This window comes from Cervus canadensis, chromosome 7 (genome assembly GCF_019320065.1).
Source record: "Cervus canadensis isolate Bull #8, Minnesota chromosome 7, ASM1932006v1, whole genome shotgun sequence".
Taxonomy (NCBI): domain Eukaryota; kingdom Metazoa; phylum Chordata; class Mammalia; order Artiodactyla; family Cervidae; genus Cervus; species Cervus canadensis.
This window is the reverse complement of record NC_057392.1, coordinates 29,977,817-29,999,218: the sequence shown is the minus strand read 5'-3', so window position 1 is coordinate 29,999,218 and position 21,402 is coordinate 29,977,817. Positions and strand designations below refer to the sequence as shown.

The 21,402-nt window shown below is 47.8% G+C and overlaps 2 protein-coding genes across 3 annotated transcripts in view; one reads left to right on the top strand and one right to left on the bottom strand.

Moving 5' to 3' along the window:
• OXNAD1 (oxidoreductase NAD binding domain containing 1) overlaps nt 1–251 on the bottom strand; it is a 45,339-nt gene extending 45,088 nt beyond the window's left edge. The window contains exon 1 of one of the 2 annotated variants that reach the window (XM_043474798.1): nt 113–251. The gene's annotated coding sequence lies outside the window, so the exon portion shown is untranslated. The remainder of the gene's footprint in view (nt 1–112) is intronic. The other variant, XM_043474796.1, reaches the window with a different exon arrangement.
• Nucleotides 109–5,875, top strand: DPH3 (diphthamide biosynthesis 3). The gene is made up of 3 exons (XM_043474801.1): nt 109–240; nt 1,200–1,274; nt 3,223–5,875. Exons 1-3 carry the CDS (start codon nt 133–135, stop codon nt 3,286–3,288), a joined length of 249 nt encoding a protein of 82 aa, XP_043330736.1. The 5' UTR covers nt 109–132; the 3' UTR covers nt 3,289–5,875.
• The last annotated feature ends 15,527 nt before the right edge of the window (nt 5,876–21,402 follow it).

The following is a 21,402-nucleotide window of genomic DNA, read 5'->3' as shown; positions in this document are numbered from 1 at the left end:
GGCCGGAAGCGGGCCTCCGCGCGCAGGTGCTCTGTGAAGACGCCCGTCTGGGCGGCCGCAAGCGAAGTTGGCCCAGGGCCCCGGCCTGGGTCGGACGGCGAAAGTGACGGACCTGTGCCGGTCCCAGTGACGATGGCGGTATTTCACGACGAGGTGGAGATCGAGGACTTCCAATATGACGAGGACTCGGAGACCTACTTCTACCCCTGCCCGTGTGGGGATAACTTCTGCATCACCAAGGTGACGGGCTGCTCCTCGGAGCGGGCGCGTGTTCGTTCTGCCGAGTTCCTGCCGCTGACCCGCGCGGCTGAGTTATCCGCTCCCTTTTTTCATCCCTTCTGAATTCTCCCAGAGTCGGTACTTTGCGCCGTTTGTGGCCACTTGGTTCTGGTCTTCAGTCAAGCCTGAGGGGAGAGGGGAGGGGGTGGACGGCGGCGAGTACCAGTCTTCTCGCCAACCCCCGCCGCTCAAGCTTCTCCTGTCTAGGATGCTGTTTGGAGGAAGGAGTGTGTTTTTGTCTTCCGGGTGGGGGTGGGGGGGTTGAGACGACTAAACCATGACTCACCCTCCTGAGTGTTTTTTTCCCCAAGTGACTCTTCCAGGGAAGAATGGGGCTGGCGTTTCTCTCGGGAGGTGCTTTTGGTCCTCACGTGCCTTGTGGGTCATGTATGGATGTGAGAGTTGGACTATAAAGAAAGCTGAGCACCGAACAATTGATGTTTTTGAACTATCATGTTGGAGAAGACTCTTTGACAGTCCGTTGGACTGCAAGGAGATCCAACCAGCCCATCCTAAAGGAGATCAGTCCTGAATATTCATTGGAAGGACTGATGTTGAAGCCGAAACTCCAATACCTTGGCCACCTGATGCGAAGAGCTGACTCCTTGGGAAAGACTCTGATGCTGGGAAAGATTGAAGGCGGGAGGAGAAGGGGACAACAGAGGATGAGATGGTTAGATGGCATCAACCACTCGATGGACATGAGTTTGAGTAAACTCCGGGAGTTGGTGATGGACAGGGAGGCCTGACGTGCTGCGGTCCGTAGGGTTGCAAAGAGTCAGACGCGACTGAACTGAACTGAACTGTCTTGTGAGGAGGCCAGCCTCCTAGGAGCTTGCCCACAGAATGAGAGGGTTGGGGAGGAAGAGATCCCCAAGGGAAGGTTGCGCTGACCATACGGTGTTTAATTTTATTTATAGGAAGATTTGGAGAACGGGGAAGACGTGGCAACGTGCCCTAGCTGCTCTCTCATTATAAAAGTGATTTATGACAAGGTAAGAAATCAGTTTTTAAAACGGGGGGTAGGGGGGAGAGGGTTGCAAGAACCTTGAGCAGTCTGCCTGTGATATATAAGTGCAGGAGATTGTTTTCTAATGGTGTGTTAGGAAAATGCTATGTTTTTTAAACGAATTTTTAAAAGCCATTCATAAGTAATTGTAAATTAAATTTTTGTATTGTAAATTAAAATTTTAAAAGCTCTATTTATTAACTTTTTGGAGAAGGCAATAAACTGTTCTGTATCTAATGAATATTACTGGAATTACTTATTTAACAGAGGAAAATGATCATAAAGATTATTTAATTGAAAGTCTTTATTCCTCCATTATTTAATAAGTAATTAAAATCGTTAAGAGCTCCTGGGCTTATTTTGAAAGGAACAGTTTTATAGTATCTCTTACCTGACTTATACATAGAACTCTGCATTATCTTGTTTGAGCTGTGTCATAGTTGGAATTTTACAATTTTCATTTTAATCTTTAGTTGTCCTGTTGTTTTCATCCAAAGATATTGACAATAGAAAACAAAATAAGTGTTACGACTGCCCGCCTCGACCCCAACTTTTGGTCAGTACTTTGAAAGGAGTCTTAAGAGACTTAACATTCTACTTTCTGAGTTTGTTGTTGTTGAGATTTAATTGTCACATAACAGTGCTTAACATTCTTAAGGATAAACTCTAAAGTGGTTATAGGCAAGGTGGGCACAAGACCCTTAGACTCCTGACGGAAACAGGCTATAATTTAGACTGTACTTTAGCAGTTTACTGATTTATTCTTGCATTTAAATGTGTTCTGAAAAGCAGAGAACAAGCCAATGGTGAGCAGGAGTGCTGGTATGTGGAGAGATGGCGATTTCAAGTCAGGCGATCAGGCAGTTAAGCTGTTGAGTAGCATCCCTGGCCTCTGCCCATCCAATGCCAGTGGCACCCCTCAGTATGTCACCCCAGAATGTCTCTACACATTGCCAAGTGTCCCCAAAGATAAAAGTAACACCTCCTTTCCACCACCCATTGAGAACCCTGTGTTATAGCAAGAAGGCTGATTTACAGACGTTGAGAACATGGAGCCTCATATTGATGGTGGACCATAGGTTCCAAAGAATACAGTGGGAGGGTTCCAGGTGCTGGGCAGCGGTCAGAGAATGCCGGGGACCGAATAAGGCTGATCCTTACAGGGATCAGACTACAGGAGATGAGGAGAAACCTGGAACACAGAGGTTTCCTGGGGTGGCTGGCATAAGCCAGGATAAACCATCAGAGGGTGAACTTCATTTGCAGAGTAGCTAATTTGCAGATTATCTGTGTTGGGAAACATAAAAGAGCTACCCACTTTAGTTGGAAGAAGTAATTTGAAGAGAACAGGTATTTAAGTGACCGAGTATTGAAGTGGAGAAGTAGTAGTGCAAGTAGTAATTAATACAGAAACTTAAAAGATATAACATGTGTTTCATAAATGTGATTTCTGAGAAGTGGGAGCTCTGTAGTGAAGATGGACATGTTTGTTTATAAGGTAAGGTGTGTGCGTGCTAAGTCACTTTAGTCGTGTCTTCCTGTGCAACCCTATGGACTTTAGCCTGCCAGTCTTCTCTGTCCATGGGATTCTCCAGGCAAGAATACTGGAGTGGGTTGCCATGCCCTCCTCCAGAGGATCTTCCAGACCCACGGATCAAATCCATGTCTGTTACCTCTCCTGCACTGGCAGTTGGGTTCTTTACCACTAGCATGACCTAAGATAATAATATGGTGCATTAAATATGAATTTGGGTCTAAAAACTTACACACTTTCAAGATCATGTTTCTGGCGCTGACTTTGACCAAGGATGAAGTCATAGAACAAAGTAAAAACTTAACAGAGCAAGACTGATTGTGTAACAAAATGAAATCTTACTATTGATGCATCTGTGACACACACTCAATGAGTAGTGTAATTTCTTGTTCTGTCTTAGGATCAGTTCACGTGTGGAGAGACAGTCCCAGCCCCTTCCACCAGCAAAGAACTAGTTAAATGCTGAAGAAGACTTTTAGATTCTAAAACCTGAACTTGGGGAATGAGGCAAGCTGGAAAAGTCTAACACAGAGTCACCGGCTTCTTCACAGGGACAATCATTTTGTGGTTTGCTGTTCATGAGAGTCGATTCTTTCCATTGGGCGCCAAGTTCATCTCCTGTTGAAGAAGCAAGTCCACCACATGACATACCTGGATTTTGTGCTTAAACTTTGAACTGGAAGTGTTTGCATCCAAACATAAAAGAAGATAATTTGAAATCAGTGCTTTTTTCCCTCGGTTTTATTTTTATATCTTTATGACTTTGTTATCTGACCACAGCATCATCTACCTCAAAGCATTAGTTTTCTTTAACTTAAAGATTTTTATTTTGGTCACTTACGAAGATTTTTAAAATCAGCCCTTTCTTTGCAGTTTAACATCAGCTTTGCTGCTGTAAGCTAAAGGAAGTCAGTTGCCTCTGGTCCGTTGGGACTGCACCTTCTAGTCGCTCACCACACTGACCTTCATCAGGGATCTGTGTTCTGTTAAATATGCCATTTCATTATGCTTCATATACTGGGTCCTGGTCGTGGTGCAAAGGAAGAATATACTGAGCTCACAAAGTTAGTGAGTTAAGAAGAAAAGTCAAAAAACAAAATGGTCAAAGAATATGGACTTTGCTTATCAATATTCTGTGTTTTCCTTGAAAATCAGGACATGATAAAAAACAGCCAAAGAAAGTGAAACTGGTAACAGAATGATAGGAGAAAACTGTGCCTACTTAGTTATTTAATTAAATGCTTGAGTGGTTTTGTGAGATCAGTGCAACTAATATTTCTGTATCTGGGTTCTTGGGTGTGTATTTGTTTTTCAATAAGGCTAATGAAATTTCACTCCAGTGGGGGTTAACGTCAAGTCTTTGTGGTTGGCGGCTGTGCTTTCAGCACTACCACCAAATCAAGTCACCAGTCCTAAAAGGTAAAGCTTTGATAACAGCTCTTGTATTTACTAAGGATGAACTTGAAAATGAGATGCCTGTTCTAATTAAATAGGCCCCTGAGGGCATATATGTGCTGCGCTTAGTTGCTCAGTTGAATCCGACTCTGACCCCATAGACTGCAGCCTGCCAGACTCCTGTGTCCATGGGGATTCTCCAGGCACGAATACTAAGGTGGGTAGCCATTCCCTTCTCTAGGGGACCTTCCCAACCCAGGGATCAAACCCAGGTCTCCCATATTGCAGGCAGATTCTTTACTGACTGAGCCACCAGGAAAGCCCAAGGGCATATATAATAAGCCTCTATAAGCTGCAACCACACATACATTCACTCTTGCAGAGAATATTTGCCCTGGAGAAAAAGAAACATACAAAGATAGGCCATTGGTCTTCCCTTGCCACAGCCGTGAGAGTAGCAAAAAATAGAATCACTTGCATAGAAATTCAAAAATTCCCTTTATGTACACACCTTTGTGTGTACATAAAATTAACTGATGTCTGGTGGGTTGTTGTGGAATTGGCTCCTGCAATTAATGAGAAAAATAGCTTGCCAGAATGTGAGCATATTATCACTAATAAATGTGCTGTACATTCATTGGGGGTTTAAATTAAAACAGGCCAGTGGCTTTTTTTCTCCTGCCAATAGCATGGCTATGTGAAGCCATTAGACTGAGAAGTAAATTGCCAAAAATTGCATGCCAGAACTGCTTGGTACGTTATATGAAGTGTACAACGTGTTCTTGATGTGTTAAGAAATCACTGTCGGGGACACTGACACCCCAGAAGTCATCCACAGTTGCTTTGAAACCAGTGATGGCTCAAGTGAACAGAGCAGGGTGTGTGCTAACTGGTGGGGATGAATTGCAAAGAGAAAAAGACTGTCCCACACTCAGATCTGATGGTTTTGTAGATACCGATAACCGATGATGAATTTCAAATAAGAACAGACATCTTTAATGTCACTTCTGCTGTGAGCATAAGAGCAGGAAGAAAAGGTGCCCAAGTCCAAATGTCCCAGGAGACAAGCCAGTGGCACTGGTGATCAGTGATATTCAAGAACATGATCACAGGCATGATTTCATTCCCTAAAGCAACTGAGTCACTACATCTGTTAACCACAAAGAACACATCAGGATTTAATCCTATGTTAAGCAGAAAGTAAAACCAGGGTCTTGCAGATATGACTAGAGTTCTGTGGTGTCCCTTGCTTAGCTTCACAGACATTTCAGAGCCCCTCTGAGGACTGATTTGTAATCCAGGCTCTGTCACCTGCTAGCTTTGTAATCTTTGGCAAGACCAGTGGGTTTCTCATCTGTTAAAATCAGGAGACTGAATCGGGATTTCTAAATTCAGGACTATAATTTCAGGTTTTGTGGTTTGCAGGCACTGGAATGGTAATCGAAACCTTTCTAAACTAAACACTAAAGATGACTTAACAGAGAAGGACACTCCATTCTTCAGAAACTCCATATCAGAGGATTCTGCATATACTTGAGTGTACACATTCAGAAACCCTTTTTTTGGAAAGCACCCAACATTTTTGATAACTGTACATACTAATTTATTAATAGTTTAAACTGTGTTAGCATGCCAAATAAAGTCAGATTATTCACATCCATTTGTTTTCATGTAATTTTTCTTCCCCTAAATACCAGCATTATGTATTTAAATTTGTAATGTGATTATATATGAGATGGACATCTTTAACCTGCTTTGGGACTTTGTAGGTAGGTTTCTGGTGTGGACAGTACAGTTTTTAAATAGGAAAGAAATTGCCACTATTTCTAGTTTGGCCAGATGGGCATTGGTTCTGGATCTTTATTTGGGAAAAAATATACTTTGAATTAAGTGGCAGTAAGGCAGATAGTTGGACTGTGAAGAAAGCTGAGCACCAAAAAATTGATGCTTTTGAACTGTGGTGTTGGAGAAGACTCTTGAGAGTCCCTTGGACTGCAAGGAGATCAGTCCTGGGTGTTCATTGGAAGGACTGATGCTGAAGCTGAAACTCCAGTACTTTGGCCACTTCATGTGAAGAGTTGACTCATTGGAAAAGACCCTCATGCTGGGAGGGATTGGGGGCAGGAGGAGAAGGGGACGACAGAAGATGAGATGGCTGGATGGCATCACCAACTCGATGGACATGAATTTGAGTAAACCCGGGGAGTTGGTGATGGACAGGGAGGCCTGGTGTGCTGTGATTCATGGGGTCACAAAGAGTCGGACACAACGGAGCGATTGAACTGAACTGAAGGCAGATACAGTTGACATTCTTAGGTGAGTATTTCAGTTTATTGCTGGGAAGGAAGGTTGCTACTTAAGACTGATGGTAATTCTTATAGTGGTTTAAGAGCCCAGCTCTGGTCAGGACACAGGTTGAATCTCAGTTTCTCCACTGTGATCTTGGACAGGTTTCTCAATCTTTATGTATCTCTGTGTCCTGGTCTGTGAAAAATAAATGATAATGGTAGCTTTTTTCCCAGGGTTGCTCCATGGGAACAACAGACACACATTCAGCAAGGGTCTGTGGAATGCTTACCCCTAAGTGAAGAAGGCAGGTAGGTTTCTGTCGTTATGGAGCTTACTTGCAAGAAGAAGAGAGGAAACAAAGAGAACAGGCTGTGTTTAAGGCCCAGGAGGAAATAAACCACGTGATGTGATACAAGTGCCTTTCTAAAGGGCAGACTGGAGGCATCTCAGTCTTGTACCTTTTCTGAGACCTGAAGAATGAAAATGAAACAGTCTCGTAAAAATGACTACTTTAGCTAATGATGACAACATTCAGTACTGCCTGTAGTATGTGCAAAAACAAAAAAGATTACCTGTTCTGATGCAAAAGGAATTCATCGTTTTGAGCACTGACAACATTATATGAAACACGCAAAATATTGGACACCCTTGCTCCACATTTACTGATCTCTGGCATGGATTTTGACAAGCCCTCAACATGGTTCTGATGCAGCTAAAGCTTGAGAACTGCTGGCTGAGCACTGGTGTTCAAACTCAGCAGCTCACTAGAATTACCTGAGGAGCTTTTGAAACTGTGCTGCCCCATTGGTCTATATTTCTGGGCCAGTACCATACTGTTTTGATGACTGTAGCTTTACAGTATAGTCTGAAGTCAGGGAGGTTGATTCTTCCAGCTCCACTTTTCTTTCTCAAGATTGGTTTGGCTATTCGGGGTCTTTAGTGTTTCCCTGAGAAATCTGTGTGCAGGTCAAGAAGCAACAGTTAAAACTGGATATGGAACAACGGGCTGGTTCCAAATTGGGAAAGGACTACATCAAGGCTGTATGTTGTCATCTTGCGTATTTAACTTACATGCAGAGTACATCATGTGAAATGTCTGGCTGGATGAAGCACAAGCTGGAATCAAGATTGCCAGGAGAAATATCAATAACCTCAGATATGCAGATGACACCACCCTTACGGCAGAAAGTGAAGAGGAACTAAAGAGCCTCTTGATGAAAGTAAAACTGAAAAGGCTGGCTTAAAACTAAACATTCAAAACACTAAGATCATGGCATCTGGTCCCATCACTTCATGGCAAATAGATGGGGAAACAATGGAAACAGTGACAGACTTTATTTTTTGAGCTCCAAATCACTGCAGATGGTGACTGCAGCCGTGAAATTAAAAGACGCTTGCTCCTTGAAAGAAAAGTTACAACAGACCTAGACAGCATATTAAAAAGCAGAGACATGACTTCACCAGCAAAGGTCCGTCTAGTCAAAGCTATGGTTTTTCCAGTAGTTATGTATGGATGTGAGAATTGAAGGCTGAGCACCAAAGAATTGATGCTTTTGAACTATGGTGTTGGAGAAGACTCTTGAGAGTCCCTTGTACTGCAAGGAGATCAAACCAGTCAATCCTAAAGGAAATCAACCTGAATATTCATTGGAAGGACTGATGCTGAAGCTCCAATACTTTGGCCACCTGATGTGAAGAACTGACTCATTGGAAAAGACCCTGATGCTGGGAAAGATTGAAGGCAGGAGGAGAAGGGGACAACAGAGGATGAGATGGTTGGATGGCATCACCAACCCGATGGACATAAGTTTGAGCACGCTCCGGGAGTTGGTGATGGACAGGGAGGCCTGGCGTGCTGCAGTCCATGGGGTGGCAAAGAATCAAACATGAGAAAGCAACTGAACTGAACTGGTTTCCATACACTTTGTGAATTTTTTTTTTCTAATTCTGTGACAAATACCATTGGTAATTTGATAGGGGTTGCATTGAATCTGTAGATTGCTTTTGGGTAGTATAGTCGTTTAGACAATTTGAGTCTTTGAAGATAGCCTCTTCAATAAGTGGTGCTGGGAAAACTGGACAGCTACATGTCAAAGAATGAAATTAGAACACTTCCTAACACCATACACAGAAGTAAATTCAAAGTGGATTAAAGGCGTAAATTTAAGGCCGGAAACTATAAAGTTCTTAGAGGAAAACATAGACAGTACACTCTGACATAAATTGCAGCAAGATTCTGACCCACCTCCTAGATTAATGGGAATAAAAACAAAAATAAATGGGACCTAATAAAACACTTTTGCACAAAAAACTATAAACAAGATGAAAAGACAACTCTCAGAAAGGAAGAAAATAATTGCAAATGAAGCAACTGACAAGGGATTAATCTCCAAAATACATAAGCAGCTCATACAGCTCAATATCAGAAAAACAACCCAATCAAAAAATAAGCAGGAGACCTAGACATTTCTCCAAAGAAGACATAAAGATGGCTAATAAACACATGAAACGATGCTCAACATCTCTCATTATTAGAGAAATGCAAATCAAAACTACAATAAGGCATCACTTCACACCATTCAGAATGGCCATCATCAAAAAAAAAAAAAATCTATAAACAATAAATGCTGGAGAGGATGTGGGGAAAAGAGAACCCTCCTGCTTTGTTGATGGGAATGTAAACTAATGGAACCATTGTCGAAAAGAGTGTGGAGATTCCTTTAAAAACTGGGAATAGATCTACCATATGACCCAGCAATCCTACTACCAGGCGTATACCCGGAGAAAACCACAATTCTAAAAGACACATGCACCCCGATGTTCATTGCAGCACTATTTACAATAGCCAGGACATAGAACCAACCTAGATGTCCATCAGCAGATGGATGGATAAAGAAGATATGGTACATGTTTACATTGAAATATTACTCAGCCCTGCTGTGGATAAGTTGGGGCAGGGAGGAGAGGGTAGGATGAATTGTGAAAGTAGCGTTGACATATATCCACTATTGGGTAAAATAGATAGTGTCAACTTAAAAAGGAGTTACAACCTAGAAGTTGAGAGTTACGTTTTATTTGGTGGTCATTCTTAGGACTTCAAGCCTGGGAGATAGCATCACAAGTTACACTGAGAGAACTGAGGAGGCAGGCGGAGGAGTCAGTTTATATCTAAGTTTGGCAGCAAAGGGGGCAGGTATTCTGAACATTGGAGATTATTGTTAGTTAAGGAAAGCCAGATACCTGAAACTAAGGAATTTAGCGCTCTTCTATGTATGGGAAGATGCAAACAGTGATCTCAGTGATTCAGTGATTTCATTGACATCACTCCTTTCATATGCATCTCAGCTGTCTAGGGCCAGCATCCTGCTTCTTGATTTTTCCCATCCTTAGGTCCTCGAAGGGAGTGGCGGCAGCCGACAGCTGCTGGATCGCAGGCATTGTTCTCCCTTTTGGGTGCCCGTTGGACTCAGAAATTTATGTTTGGTGGCCCAAAATTGCAATGGCTGTGACATCCTTGTTTACTGATATAGCAGGAAATACTCCATTTCACAGTAGCTGTGGAAAGTTGGTATATAACACAGGGAGCCCAGCCTGTTGCTCTGCGATGACCCAGAGGGGTGGGATGTTGGGAGGGGATATGAATATATATAATTATGACTGATTCTCTTTGTACAGCAGAAACCAACACAGCATTATATAGCAATTTTCCTCCAATTAAAAAAAAATGAAGATAAAACTGTGCTGCTCAAGAGAGGCTGATTTACTTGGTCTAGGTGCAATTTGAACATCAGGGTTTGTAGAGTCTCCCTGGTGATTCTAACGTGCTGGCCATGCTGTGAACCACCAGACTCAGCTGGAATAGAGGATTCACACTCACAAAAGAAGAAGGATTCAGTTTTTTTCAATGGTCACAACTTGTTTGCATGTGGAACAGGCGTGTGGGCTCACTTGGCCACCTGCTTTTATGTCCAGGCATGCAATACACCTTAACAAATGCCGGCAGAGCCCAAGCTGGGCTAATGACCCCAGCAGGAGAGCCTCAATCTGGGCAGGCTCTGAGCTGTGCCCCAGGCTTAAACAATCACATTTTCCCAGCACACACTTGGGCAGCTAATTGCACAGCTTACAGAGGTGACAGCTTCTGCAGGTGTAAGTAATTAGGATTCCTTTAATCCATTTGGGGGTGCCTGCCATCCCTTACTTCCTACAGAGCAAATTATTCAGGATTATATATTTGACTGGGAAACAATTTTTCAAATTATTCCTCTTTAAGGGTTTAAAACAAAGGACACATGAAAAAGAAATCACAGTTAAAAAGACTGTCCCCTAGCCCACAACATGCTTAAAATGCAGGAGGGATATGTCAGCCACCTCAGTCCGGCAAATGAAGGGTATTTGATGGGGAAGGGATTCCAGACAAAGTGACTTCCAAATAGAGTGAATGTCTAGTAAGGGATGGGGTATCCTAGTAAGTGGCACAGAGCCCAGACACTGCTTCAGGGGGTCAACACTTTGGACTGTGACAGGCAAGCAGGACCCAGTCCCTAGGCAGAGATTTGAGGCCAGACTTTATTCTTGGAGGGGAACTAAGTTCTTGGGTAGGGTCAAAGTTTGTACATCTGGGCAGTGATTAATGCCAAGACTGAGGGTGTGGAAGAGGGGAAACACACTCTTAACAGGTACCTCCTGTGTTCCAGGCTGTTTCCCCGAAAGTGGGACTGGGCACCCAGGGTCACCCCAGAGAGCACTGGGTCCCAGCCTACAATCCCAAATGGCAAAGCCTGGACTATTACTGGACCCAGCAGGACTCTCTGAACCACCAAACGGTGATGAGGAAAGAGTCAGCCAGCTGGAAGGGGGCTTTGAACCCTGTAATGAGATGAAGTGAGATGATACACATAAAGCAGGGAGCGGTGTTTGCACATAGTAAGGGCTCAGTAAACAGTTATTTAATTGCACTTAATTCTTGCTGTATCAGAAATGACCCAGGACTACGGTTTGAGAAACTTGCCTGCATTCCAAGGTTAAGACCACAAGGAACCCAGCCATGATGTGTCAGGGTTTGATGCAGAGAAGTGGAAGAGCCATGAGTGGTAGAGAATGAGGGGTTTGTTAGAGGATCAGGCTTCACGTGATGCAGGAATGAGAAGGAGGCATCGCGCCTGTTATCTTGCAGCTGGTGTTGAGACGAAAGCCACTTACATGTCAGCCCAACACGCAGGTGAGGAGAAAAAGGCTTGGTGTGAAGAAGAGAAAATACAGACTGGAGATGTAACTGTCCCCCCACTGCCAACCTAGACACCGTGGGTGATTTTTGAGGGAGACTGGCGCCGTTCCCCGGGGAGCTGGGTAAGTAGTTAGCCCAGAACAAGGCAAGCTGGTAGATGGGCAACAGTGTGTGTGGGCTCTCACTGTTGCAGAGGCCCTGCTCCAACCTTCCGAGCATAAAAACACATCTGCCATTTTCCTTCTTGCTCCCTTTTCTTGGCCACGTGACTGGTGGAAACTTAGCTCCCCAGCCAGGGACTGAACCCAGGTCCCAGCCTTAAGAGAGCGTAGTCCTAACCACTGGACTGCCAGGACGTCAATGTTCACCCAGGACCGTACAGAGAAGGGGATTCTGGGAAATGTAGTCCCCGAGTCCCAGGGCACTCACCATACCCAAGGTTGGGGAAGCCATGGCAGGGGTGGGACACTCGTTTTGTTGTTAAACAGGTAAAGTGATCCTAGCATGGTGTCATTTAGATTACACTGTGATGTTGATTTCATCATCCCCGGATTAACTGAACTACTAGGTCATCAGCCTCTTTTGCTGGCCAGACATCAGATAACAGTCCCATAGGATTAATTTTTGCTACACTTGTGTTGTGAGATGAGCAAGGCTTTGGCTGTGCTTTGTGTATTCAAATGTAAAGCAACTTCACCCTAGCATTAAATAATCAGTTCAGTTCAGTTGCTCAGTCGTGTCTGCCTCTTTGTGACCCCATGGACTGCAGCACGCCAGGCTTCCCTGTCCATCCCCAACTCCCAGAGTTTACTCAAACTCATGTCCATCGAGTCAGTGATGCCATCCAGCCATCTCATCCTCTGTCATCCCCTTCTCCTCCCGCCTTCAATCTTTCCCAGCACCAGGGTCTTTTCAAATGAGTCAGTTCTTCGCGTCAGATGGCCAAAGTATTGGAGTTTCAGCTTCAGCATCAGTCCTTCCAATGAATATTTAGGACTGATTTTCTTTAGGATTGACTGGCTATATCTCCTTGCTGTCCAAGAGACTCTCAAGAGTCTCATCCAATACCACAGTTCAAAAGCATCAATTTAGGTTAATATTTTCAAAGTCTGCTCTATATAGTCACATGAAGGTAGGTATACATGAGCTCTAATTATAGAGAGAAATGGAATATGTGGTCACACAATGTCATTAAAAGTGAAATGTAATACCCCTGGGAATCTTACTGATGTGTCGTTTCCTGGTTGCTGGAATTTGGGATGACCCATTTTGAGTGTTTTTATTGCAATGGATTCCCTGATATGTTTCAGTGGTGCCCAACAGTTTCTCATCCAGACTGTTTAAAATTGGGTGAGAAGCTCACATGTCAAGTCGGATATGGTCTGAAACCTTGAACTTGGACCTTGAACAGAACCTGCCAGATATTGTTTATATATTCCTGGCAAAATACGACCTACTTATGACTTGTCCATCTGGCTTGGCTAAGCGCTTGTCACACGACGCTGAGGTCTAGAGAAAAAAAAATCTGTGAAGTTAGACATGAAAAAGGACTTTCTGCTTGTAAAAGTGTTAAGGTTATTAGTAGTCACTCAGCCACCAAATTGGATAAGCAGTGTCACTCAATCAAAGATGCCGTAAGCACTTTTGTTTATGAGTTGGGCCAAATCTCTGTGCCAAGAGGGGATTTCAAAAAAATATAATCATATTACAGAGAAAGTTTAAGAGCAGAATGGAAATGCTTTTCACCAATGTGACAAATATGTGTTGGCAGATATTATAAATGATTGGAAGCTTTGTTCTCTTTGCCGAGCATACCCCTTCCTCCTCAGAAATCTTGAGGAATTAAGCACCGTATGGACACAATGAGGCAGAAGGGCCCTAATCTCGGCCAGATGGCTTCTGCTGTCCCAGCTTGCACACGTGTTCCCGCCCATCTGTGGGATCCGGAGGGCAGGGTCCTGGGCAAAGCGCCCAAGGACGGTGCCGGTCACCTGTCCAGGCCTTGGTCTCTCTGCTGTAACACGGGAGAGGGGTTGAAGGAGTGATTTCAGAGATCCGTTGGCTCTGTTCTGCCGTGACTTTGACGAGGTGACTATTTCCAGACTCCGATGAAGCTGTCCTGGCAACCCGAGGGGGCCTCCTGGAGGGGACTGCCGTGCCCTAGGCTGGGAGGGGGCACACCCAGAGAGCAGGGGAGGGGACAGCCTCTCAAGAGTGGCCGTGAGTGACAGTCATCAGGCCTGTGGGAGAAGCCAGAGCCCCACGGGGTGTGGGAAGCACGGGTGTGGGCAGCCCAAGCCCTGCCCGCTGGGCCCCGTGTGCCCTGTCCAAATGAGCAGGCTACCGCATGCCAATACCACCTGCGGGAGCTTCAGCCCAGGTCTGCGGCAAATGTGGCCCACTAGGCCCTGGACACCTGATGCGCAGAACCGACTCATTAGAAAAGACCCTGATGCTGGGAAAGATTGAAGGCAGGAGAAGGGGATGACAGAGGATGAGATGGCTGGATGGCATCACCCACTCCATGGCCATGGGTTTGAGTAAACTCGGGGAGTTGGTGATGGACAGGGAGACCTGGTGTGCTGCAGTCCATGGGGTCGGTCACAAAGAGTCAGACACAGCTGAGCTGACTGAGCCTGCCATCTTCTCGGTCTGCCAGCTCCGCAATTCAAATCTCTTCCTTGCCTCCACACCTGACTCTCGGATCCATCGGCCTGTCGTGCAGTGGGCGGGGCGAGCTTGGACTTGGCGGCACGGACAGCACAGGTCGCTCCATTCAGTGCTCCTGTGGCTCAGCCGCTGAGTCTCAGTGCTCTGTGGCCACCTAAATGGGAAAGAAATCCAAGAAACAGGGAATGTATGTGCACATACAGCTGATTCACTGTGCTGTACAAGAGAAACTAGCATTGTAAAGCAACTATACTCCAATAAAGATTAATAAAAAATAAATAAAACAGTGCTGGGTCAGTGTGGAGACAGCAAGTTGGGATCAATGGAAACCCTGGAAATTTGTCAGGGGCAGGAGGATGACAAGAGCCTTTTGTGTTTCCAAGATTTAAAAAAAAAAGTATTTCAGTAGGAAACTAGGCTTCATCTAGAAGTTTGTTGCTGTTTAGTTGCTAAGTTGTGTCTGACTCTTTTGCAACCCCAAGAACTGTAGCCCACCAGGCTCCTCTGTCCATGGGATTTCCCAGGCAAGAATACTGGATGGGTTGCCATTTCCTTCTCCAGGGGATCTTCCTGACCCAGGGACTTAACCTGCATCTCCTGCACTGCAGATTGGTTCTTTACCGACACGCCGCCAGGGGATAACCTCCAATTTATCTGCTTCTGGTTTCACTGTCTCTGAGCTGTTTTAACTGGATTTATTGGTGGTGGTGTTCAGTTGCTCAGTCGTGTCTGACTCTCTGTGACCCCATGGACCACAGCACGCCAGGCCTCCCTGTCCATCACCAACTCCTGGAGTTTACTCAAACTCATGTCCATTGAGTCGGTGATGCCATCCAACCATCTCATCCTCTGTCGTCCCCTTCTCCTCCTGCCCTCAGTCTTTCCCAGCATCAGGGTCTTTTCCAGTGAGTCGGTTCTTCCCATCAGGTGGCCGCAGCCATTGGAGTCTCAGCTTCAGCATCAGTCCCTCTGAGCCCCTGGGCATCCGTCCTTGTCTGGAAGCATTCCTGGTTCCCGGGCGTCCGCCTGTTGCAGTCCGGCCACCAGGTGGCGCAGGCTCCCCGCTCAGCGCAGCGGCGAGAGGGCCGCTCCTAGGAGTCCTTTGATGTACCGTGACCTTGGGAGAGCCGGTTTCGCCTCCTGCGAACCCAGAACCGTGAAAACCACCTTGCAGGGCGGCCTTGAGGTTAAACACAGGCTAAGTGCCTCACACGGGTCAAGCGCGCAGTGGATGCTGTATCATCCCTGCCTTTCTCTTTCCTCTTTTCACACTTCTATTCACACTTATCAGCCCCTGCTTCTGTGCTGTGAGTCACACAGACTTTGTCCCCAAGCCCCCTGCAATGTAGCAGAGTGTCTTACACTGTTACACACACACACACACACACACACACACACACACATACACACACATCTGTATATTACTGGAATAAAAGACATGGCCTCCCTCTCCCCCAACCTCGCCCAGTTCCTAAATCACCCAAAATTTCCTCTTGTTCAGATGCATTTCAGTATGACCAGCCACATTCTGAAGAGCTAAAAATAATGGTAAAAGATGTAGCAATTGTAGAAGAGTGTTAACTATGTGTTCAGAACCTGTTATTCCCCACTGGGCTCCGCTGTAGAGGATTATACAGACAAGATAAGATGTTGCTCCATAAAACTAACTTGAAATCCTTCTTGAAACAGGTGTGATGTTTTCCCCAGAGGAGGGACAGTGATGCTGGCTCAGGAGATCTCCCTCAGGACAGCCTCAGGCTCGTGGACCAGCAAGCCCTGAGTGCAGGGTTATAGGGCTGTAAGGAGAGGTGGAGAGGTGAATGGAGCCGGACTGGGTGGGGGCCGGACACAGCCCCCTTCTGGACTGAGGGATGATCAGGCAGCATTCCCTGCCCCACACCCTAGAGAGAGCAGTGGCTGTCCAAGGCTGCGGGCTAGGTAAGTCCCTCCTTAACCCCACCCAAACCTTCTTCCTTTATCCCACCTCCTCTTTCCCGTCCTCTCCTCCTTCTATTCAATGCTTCACTCATTCATTCATTCAATAATTATCTTCATTCATTCATTCAATAATTATCTATGAATTCTTGGGCTTCTCTGGTGGCTCAGCTGGTAAAGAATCTGCCTGCAATGCGGGAGATCTGGGTTGGATCCCTAGGTTGGGAAGATCCCCTGGAGAAGGGAAAGGCTCCCTACTCCAGTGTTCTGGCCTAGAGAATCCCATGGACTGTATAGTCCATGGGGTCGCAAAGAGTCGCAAAGAGTAGGACACAACTGAGTGACTTTCACTTGCACTTTTCAACCATACACCAATTGCAAATACGTTTTAGGCCCTTGAGTCAATCAGTGAGCAACAATGACAAAGAGTCTTTCTGGAACTTACACTCATTCACGTTACAATATTTATATATGCACTTGTCTTCTTTTGGGCCACCACAATTGTTCCCTGGTAGCTCAGACAGTAATGAATCTGCCTGCAATGCAGGAGACTCGGGTTGGATCCCTGTGTTGGGAAGATCCCCTGGAGAAAGAAATGGTAACCTACTCCAGTATTCTTGCCTGGAAAATCCCACGGACAGAGGAGCCTGGAGTTCTATAGTCCATGGGGTTGCAAAGAGTCGGACATGGCTGAGCGACTTGGGGCCATCTGCCTCCCCATGTGAAAAGGCCAGCATCGTGACTTATTCTCTGAGGCCCAGCCACACCGCCACCATTCGGAAGGGCTGGTTGAGCAATCTTTCCTCCAGTTACACAAGATGCTTTGTTACTTTCCTATAATCTCCCCGGCCTCTGAAGGACTAAGGTTGTGTCATTTGTGTTTCTGTTACCTGTCACCTAAAGGTTCTGCCAGGAAGGCGGAGCCCTTGAAGGAAGCGGATAAGAACCGGTTGCTTGTGTTAGGATGTGGGGCCAGCCCTGGGGGCGGGATTAGCTTGAAGGCCCACTTGGCATCACTTGTGGTAGCCTGGGCCTCCACATCAAGGAAGGCTGCCTTCATTGAGGTTTGGCTTGGCGTCCCCTGAGGGCAGAGCCAGAGGCAAGGATTAGGTGCAGGTGCTGCCGTGGGAGGTGAGCCTCAGAAGCAGGGGCGTGTGAGTGAGGACGTGGGAGGGGGAAGGAGAGGTGAGTGTAAGGGCACGTTCCCAGCTGCTGCTGGATGCCGCAGGCCCTTCTGAGAAGAGTACGAGATGCCTTCCTTCGGAATCACCCCCCTGAGAGATGCAGGCTGGGCCCTCCGCTGGTCCCCTCCCCTCAGTGACGAGGGCTTGCCCTGGAGTGCTCACTCTCCGGGGAGCATGCTTCCTGGCTCTGTGGACCGCTCTGCCTTCAGAGAAGACCCTGGGGCAGAGAAGAGCCTCAGCACGGGGCCAAGGGAAACTGAGCCACGCAGCGCTGTCCGGGCACCAGGGCTGGCACAGCGGCGCCCGCAGGACACGTCTGCATCAGCGCCTCGCTGAACGTTGCAGCGTCCTGTGCGTTCCCTAACCCCAGCCCAGATGGGGCCGCCTCTGGCTTCTCTCCAGAACACAGCCTCCGTGCGTAACTGTGGTTTAAGCAGAGGCCTGGCAAGAAAGAGCTGAGCTTTCAGAACCTCTGAGGAGGTCTTTCTTTGACTCTGCACCATTTGAGCGTCAGTGGTGGGGCTGATTTGGGGACCATGAGTTTGCACCTGCTCTGGCACATGCCGCATTCTCCCCGGTGGACCCCGACTCTGCCGACCGCCTCCAACCCTTGATTTGCCCGACGGCGTTAAGACCCCTGGCGGTCCTCCAGCCCGGGCCGCCACTGACCCTGGTCAACACAGAGCCTGTGCACAAGCTCTGCTTCCCGAACTGGTCTGAGGGCTCCGAACCCCGTTTTAAGCTCTCCTGTGGCTGGTTGCAGATGGTGGCCGAGCCTACAGCATGCGGAGCGCCTGCCACTCTCCTTCCTGACAGCCTGGCCCTGTTTAGCTTGCAGATCTGGGGGCCCAGGCTGTCATCTGGGCGGTCACCATCATGCATTGTCACCCTGAGATGGGGGGCGGGAGGCGGGTGGGTGAGCCCTGTCGGTTCTCTTGCTGCTGGCATCACTGCTGGGTTCAACCGCGGGCACCTGGGCCGTGAGTCACCGAGGATACGGAGAGAATCCGCTCAGATGTCTGCGGCCACACTTGGAAAGAGCTCTTCAGACAGAAGAGCCTCTTCTGTGCCTGTCCCCTGCTCTTGCTCCCCGTGAGCTGACTGCTGTCTGGAGTCACACAGCTGGGCTAATGGGGGGGCACAGTGCCTGTGTCACATGAGACCTGAGAGAAGAAATCCACGGGGCCTGGCACCACCCCAGGCTGCAGAGCCCCCATCCCTTCTCAGCACACAGTTTCCCGGACACCAACATTGGACAGGGCCGCTCTGGGCTGGTGAGGGAGCAAGACGGAAACAGGATCACACCATCATCCGTGTGCCTGGACAAAGCAAGAACTCTGGGCGGACCTCAGAATGAGCAGAGCCCCTCTTCTGGCGAACAGGGGTGGCGCTCCCTCCACCCGCGGGGGCTTTAGCCCTTCCCATCACCTCGTATGAAGACCCGAGATGCCCAGTCACAGCATGGCTCTGTTTCCTGGCAGCCTCCAGCCCAGAGCAAGATCGGGTTTCCTGGTACCCTTTCCAAAGGCCCCTCGCTCCACCTCTGGCTTCCCAAGCCCCTCTGTGCCCTCCTGCTGGGACCCCCATGGCCTCACGGGGTGTGACCCCCCCCCCCCGGCGGCAGTGAGTCCCGCTTGCACGGCCGTAGGTGCGTTCCTGGCGGTGGCGTCTGGCTGGGGAGAGGCCAGTTCTGACCAGCTGCCCCGCGGGAGCTCCTGGTGACCTTCATCAGCTGCAGAAGTGCTCCCGGGAGCCCCTGGGCTGGGCATCGGCGCTCTGCACCCCCTCCCCCAGGGCAGACAAAGGGGGCACTGGATTGGCTCCTGCTGCAGACATTTTGGTGCCCACTGTGGCATCCTTGGCCGTGCCCAGGTTTCAGCCCTAGGGCACCTTGCCACACGGATTCAGACTCATCTTGCGCTGCTGAGCCCAGGCCTCCCTGCTTTCCTGCCCCGGGGCCTTCTCTGAAGCCTGGAAGCTCTCTGCCCTCTCAGTCTCTAAGGTGCCCAAAGAGAGCTGACACCCCCAGGGGCCACGTCAACCAGGAAGAGAGGAGCTCTGGTGGAAAAAGGTCCCAGCCTCTGCCCTGCTTGTGGACGCTTCTGGAACACCCAAGTCCTGTAGGTGTCTCAGAGGAGAAAGAACCAAGCCCTTGGCTCATGTCACCCTTCCACTGGCTTTTCCTCACTCTCTACCCCACTCTCCTGACTCACTGACTCCTGTTTCCTGGGGTCACCTCTTAAAGAAGGCACCCACATCCACAGCCTCATTCCCATCTGCTGTTAGGATTGCCCCAAGCTAGCCTGCCTCCCCAGGACCCGCCCAATGCTAGCTCTTGCCTGCAGAGTTTCCGAGCTGCAGTGTGGCCTGGGGCTATCTCCACTCCCGGCTCCGATCACAATCCCCAAGCTCCTGGTCACAGATGGTGGGCCAGGGGCAGGTGCATCCCCCCAGCCAGTTTAACCAGAGTGACCCTCAGAGCTCTTGCTGTGGATTTTGAACACGAATTCCGGCCCTGCCACTGGGCTTGTTAGGATGGTGCTTTCCTGGTGGCTCAGATGGTAAAGCATCTGCCTGCAATGCAGGAGACCTGGGTTCGACCCCGGGTTGGGAAGATCCCCTGGAGAAGGAAATGTCAACCCACTCCAGTACTCTCGCCTGGAAAATCCCATGGACAGAGGAGCCTGGTAGGCTACAGTCCGTGGGGTTACAAAGAGTCGGACATAACTGAGCGACTTCACTTCACTTTACTGATGAGCGCAGGGTTTTTTTTTTGTTTTTTTTTTTTAACTCCTCCCTTTGATGACTGGGGTATGAGATGGTTGGGTGGCATCACCGACTCGATGGACATGAGTTTGAGTAAGCTCCAGGAGTTGGTGATGGACAGGAAGGCCTGGTGTGCTGCAGTCCATGGGGTCGCAAAGAGTCGGACACGACTGAGCGACTGAACTGAACTGAACTTGATGGGCAGAGTCTGTTTGCCCTCCTCTTCAATGTGGGTTGATCTGTGGTTGCTCTGAGCAAGGAGAATGGTGGAAGGGGTGTGTACGAGTTCCAGGTCAGGCCTTTAAAAGGACCAGTAGCTTCTGTGCTGGTCCACTGAGCCACAGGGAAGAGGCCGGACAGCGCTGCTGCAGGGACCATGGGAAAGGCCCTGAGTAGGGAGGGCCCAGCCGAGCAGCCTGCCGGACACTCTGGCCAAGGGGCTGGGTGTGTGAGTGCAGCTGTTTTGGACCCTCCAGGCTAGACCAGCCAGCCACCAGCTGAAAACCACCAAGCAACACCAGTTGTTGCCACATGAAGCAGAGGACTTGCCTAGTTCAGCTATGCCCAAACTCACAATCCATGAAACTGCAAGTTATAACAAAGTAACTGTTTTAGTCCATTAATTTAGGGATAATTTGTTATGCAGCAAGAGTTGTTGTGGCCACAAGTGGGGTTGTCTAAAGCCAGCAATTAGCCATCCTGGGGACCAGGTAATAGAGCTGAACCAGGAAATCAGACCAGGTAATGGATCTGGTGATCCTTTTGAATCCTGGATCAAGCTTGACCTGAAGCTGTCCCAGGTTTGCCAGTTAAACAAGTCTACTATTTCCCTCTTTTGCCAGTTAGGGTTAGGTTTTCTTCTGCTTATAAACCAAAGCATCCTAAGTAATCCAGCACCCAGTTTTTTTTAAGCTATGAAGAATATAAAGTTTAGTTTTGTCCTGGTGTCTGCAGTGGTTAAAAGGCAGTTACTTGATAAGGCTACGTCTCAAGGGCATGAGAATCCTGATTCTGGCTACCTGTCAGAAACACTGAGAGATCTTTAAAAAATACAGATGCCTAGGCCCATCCGGTTGGTAGCACCGATCTCGGGGGAAAAAATAAAAATTCAAAT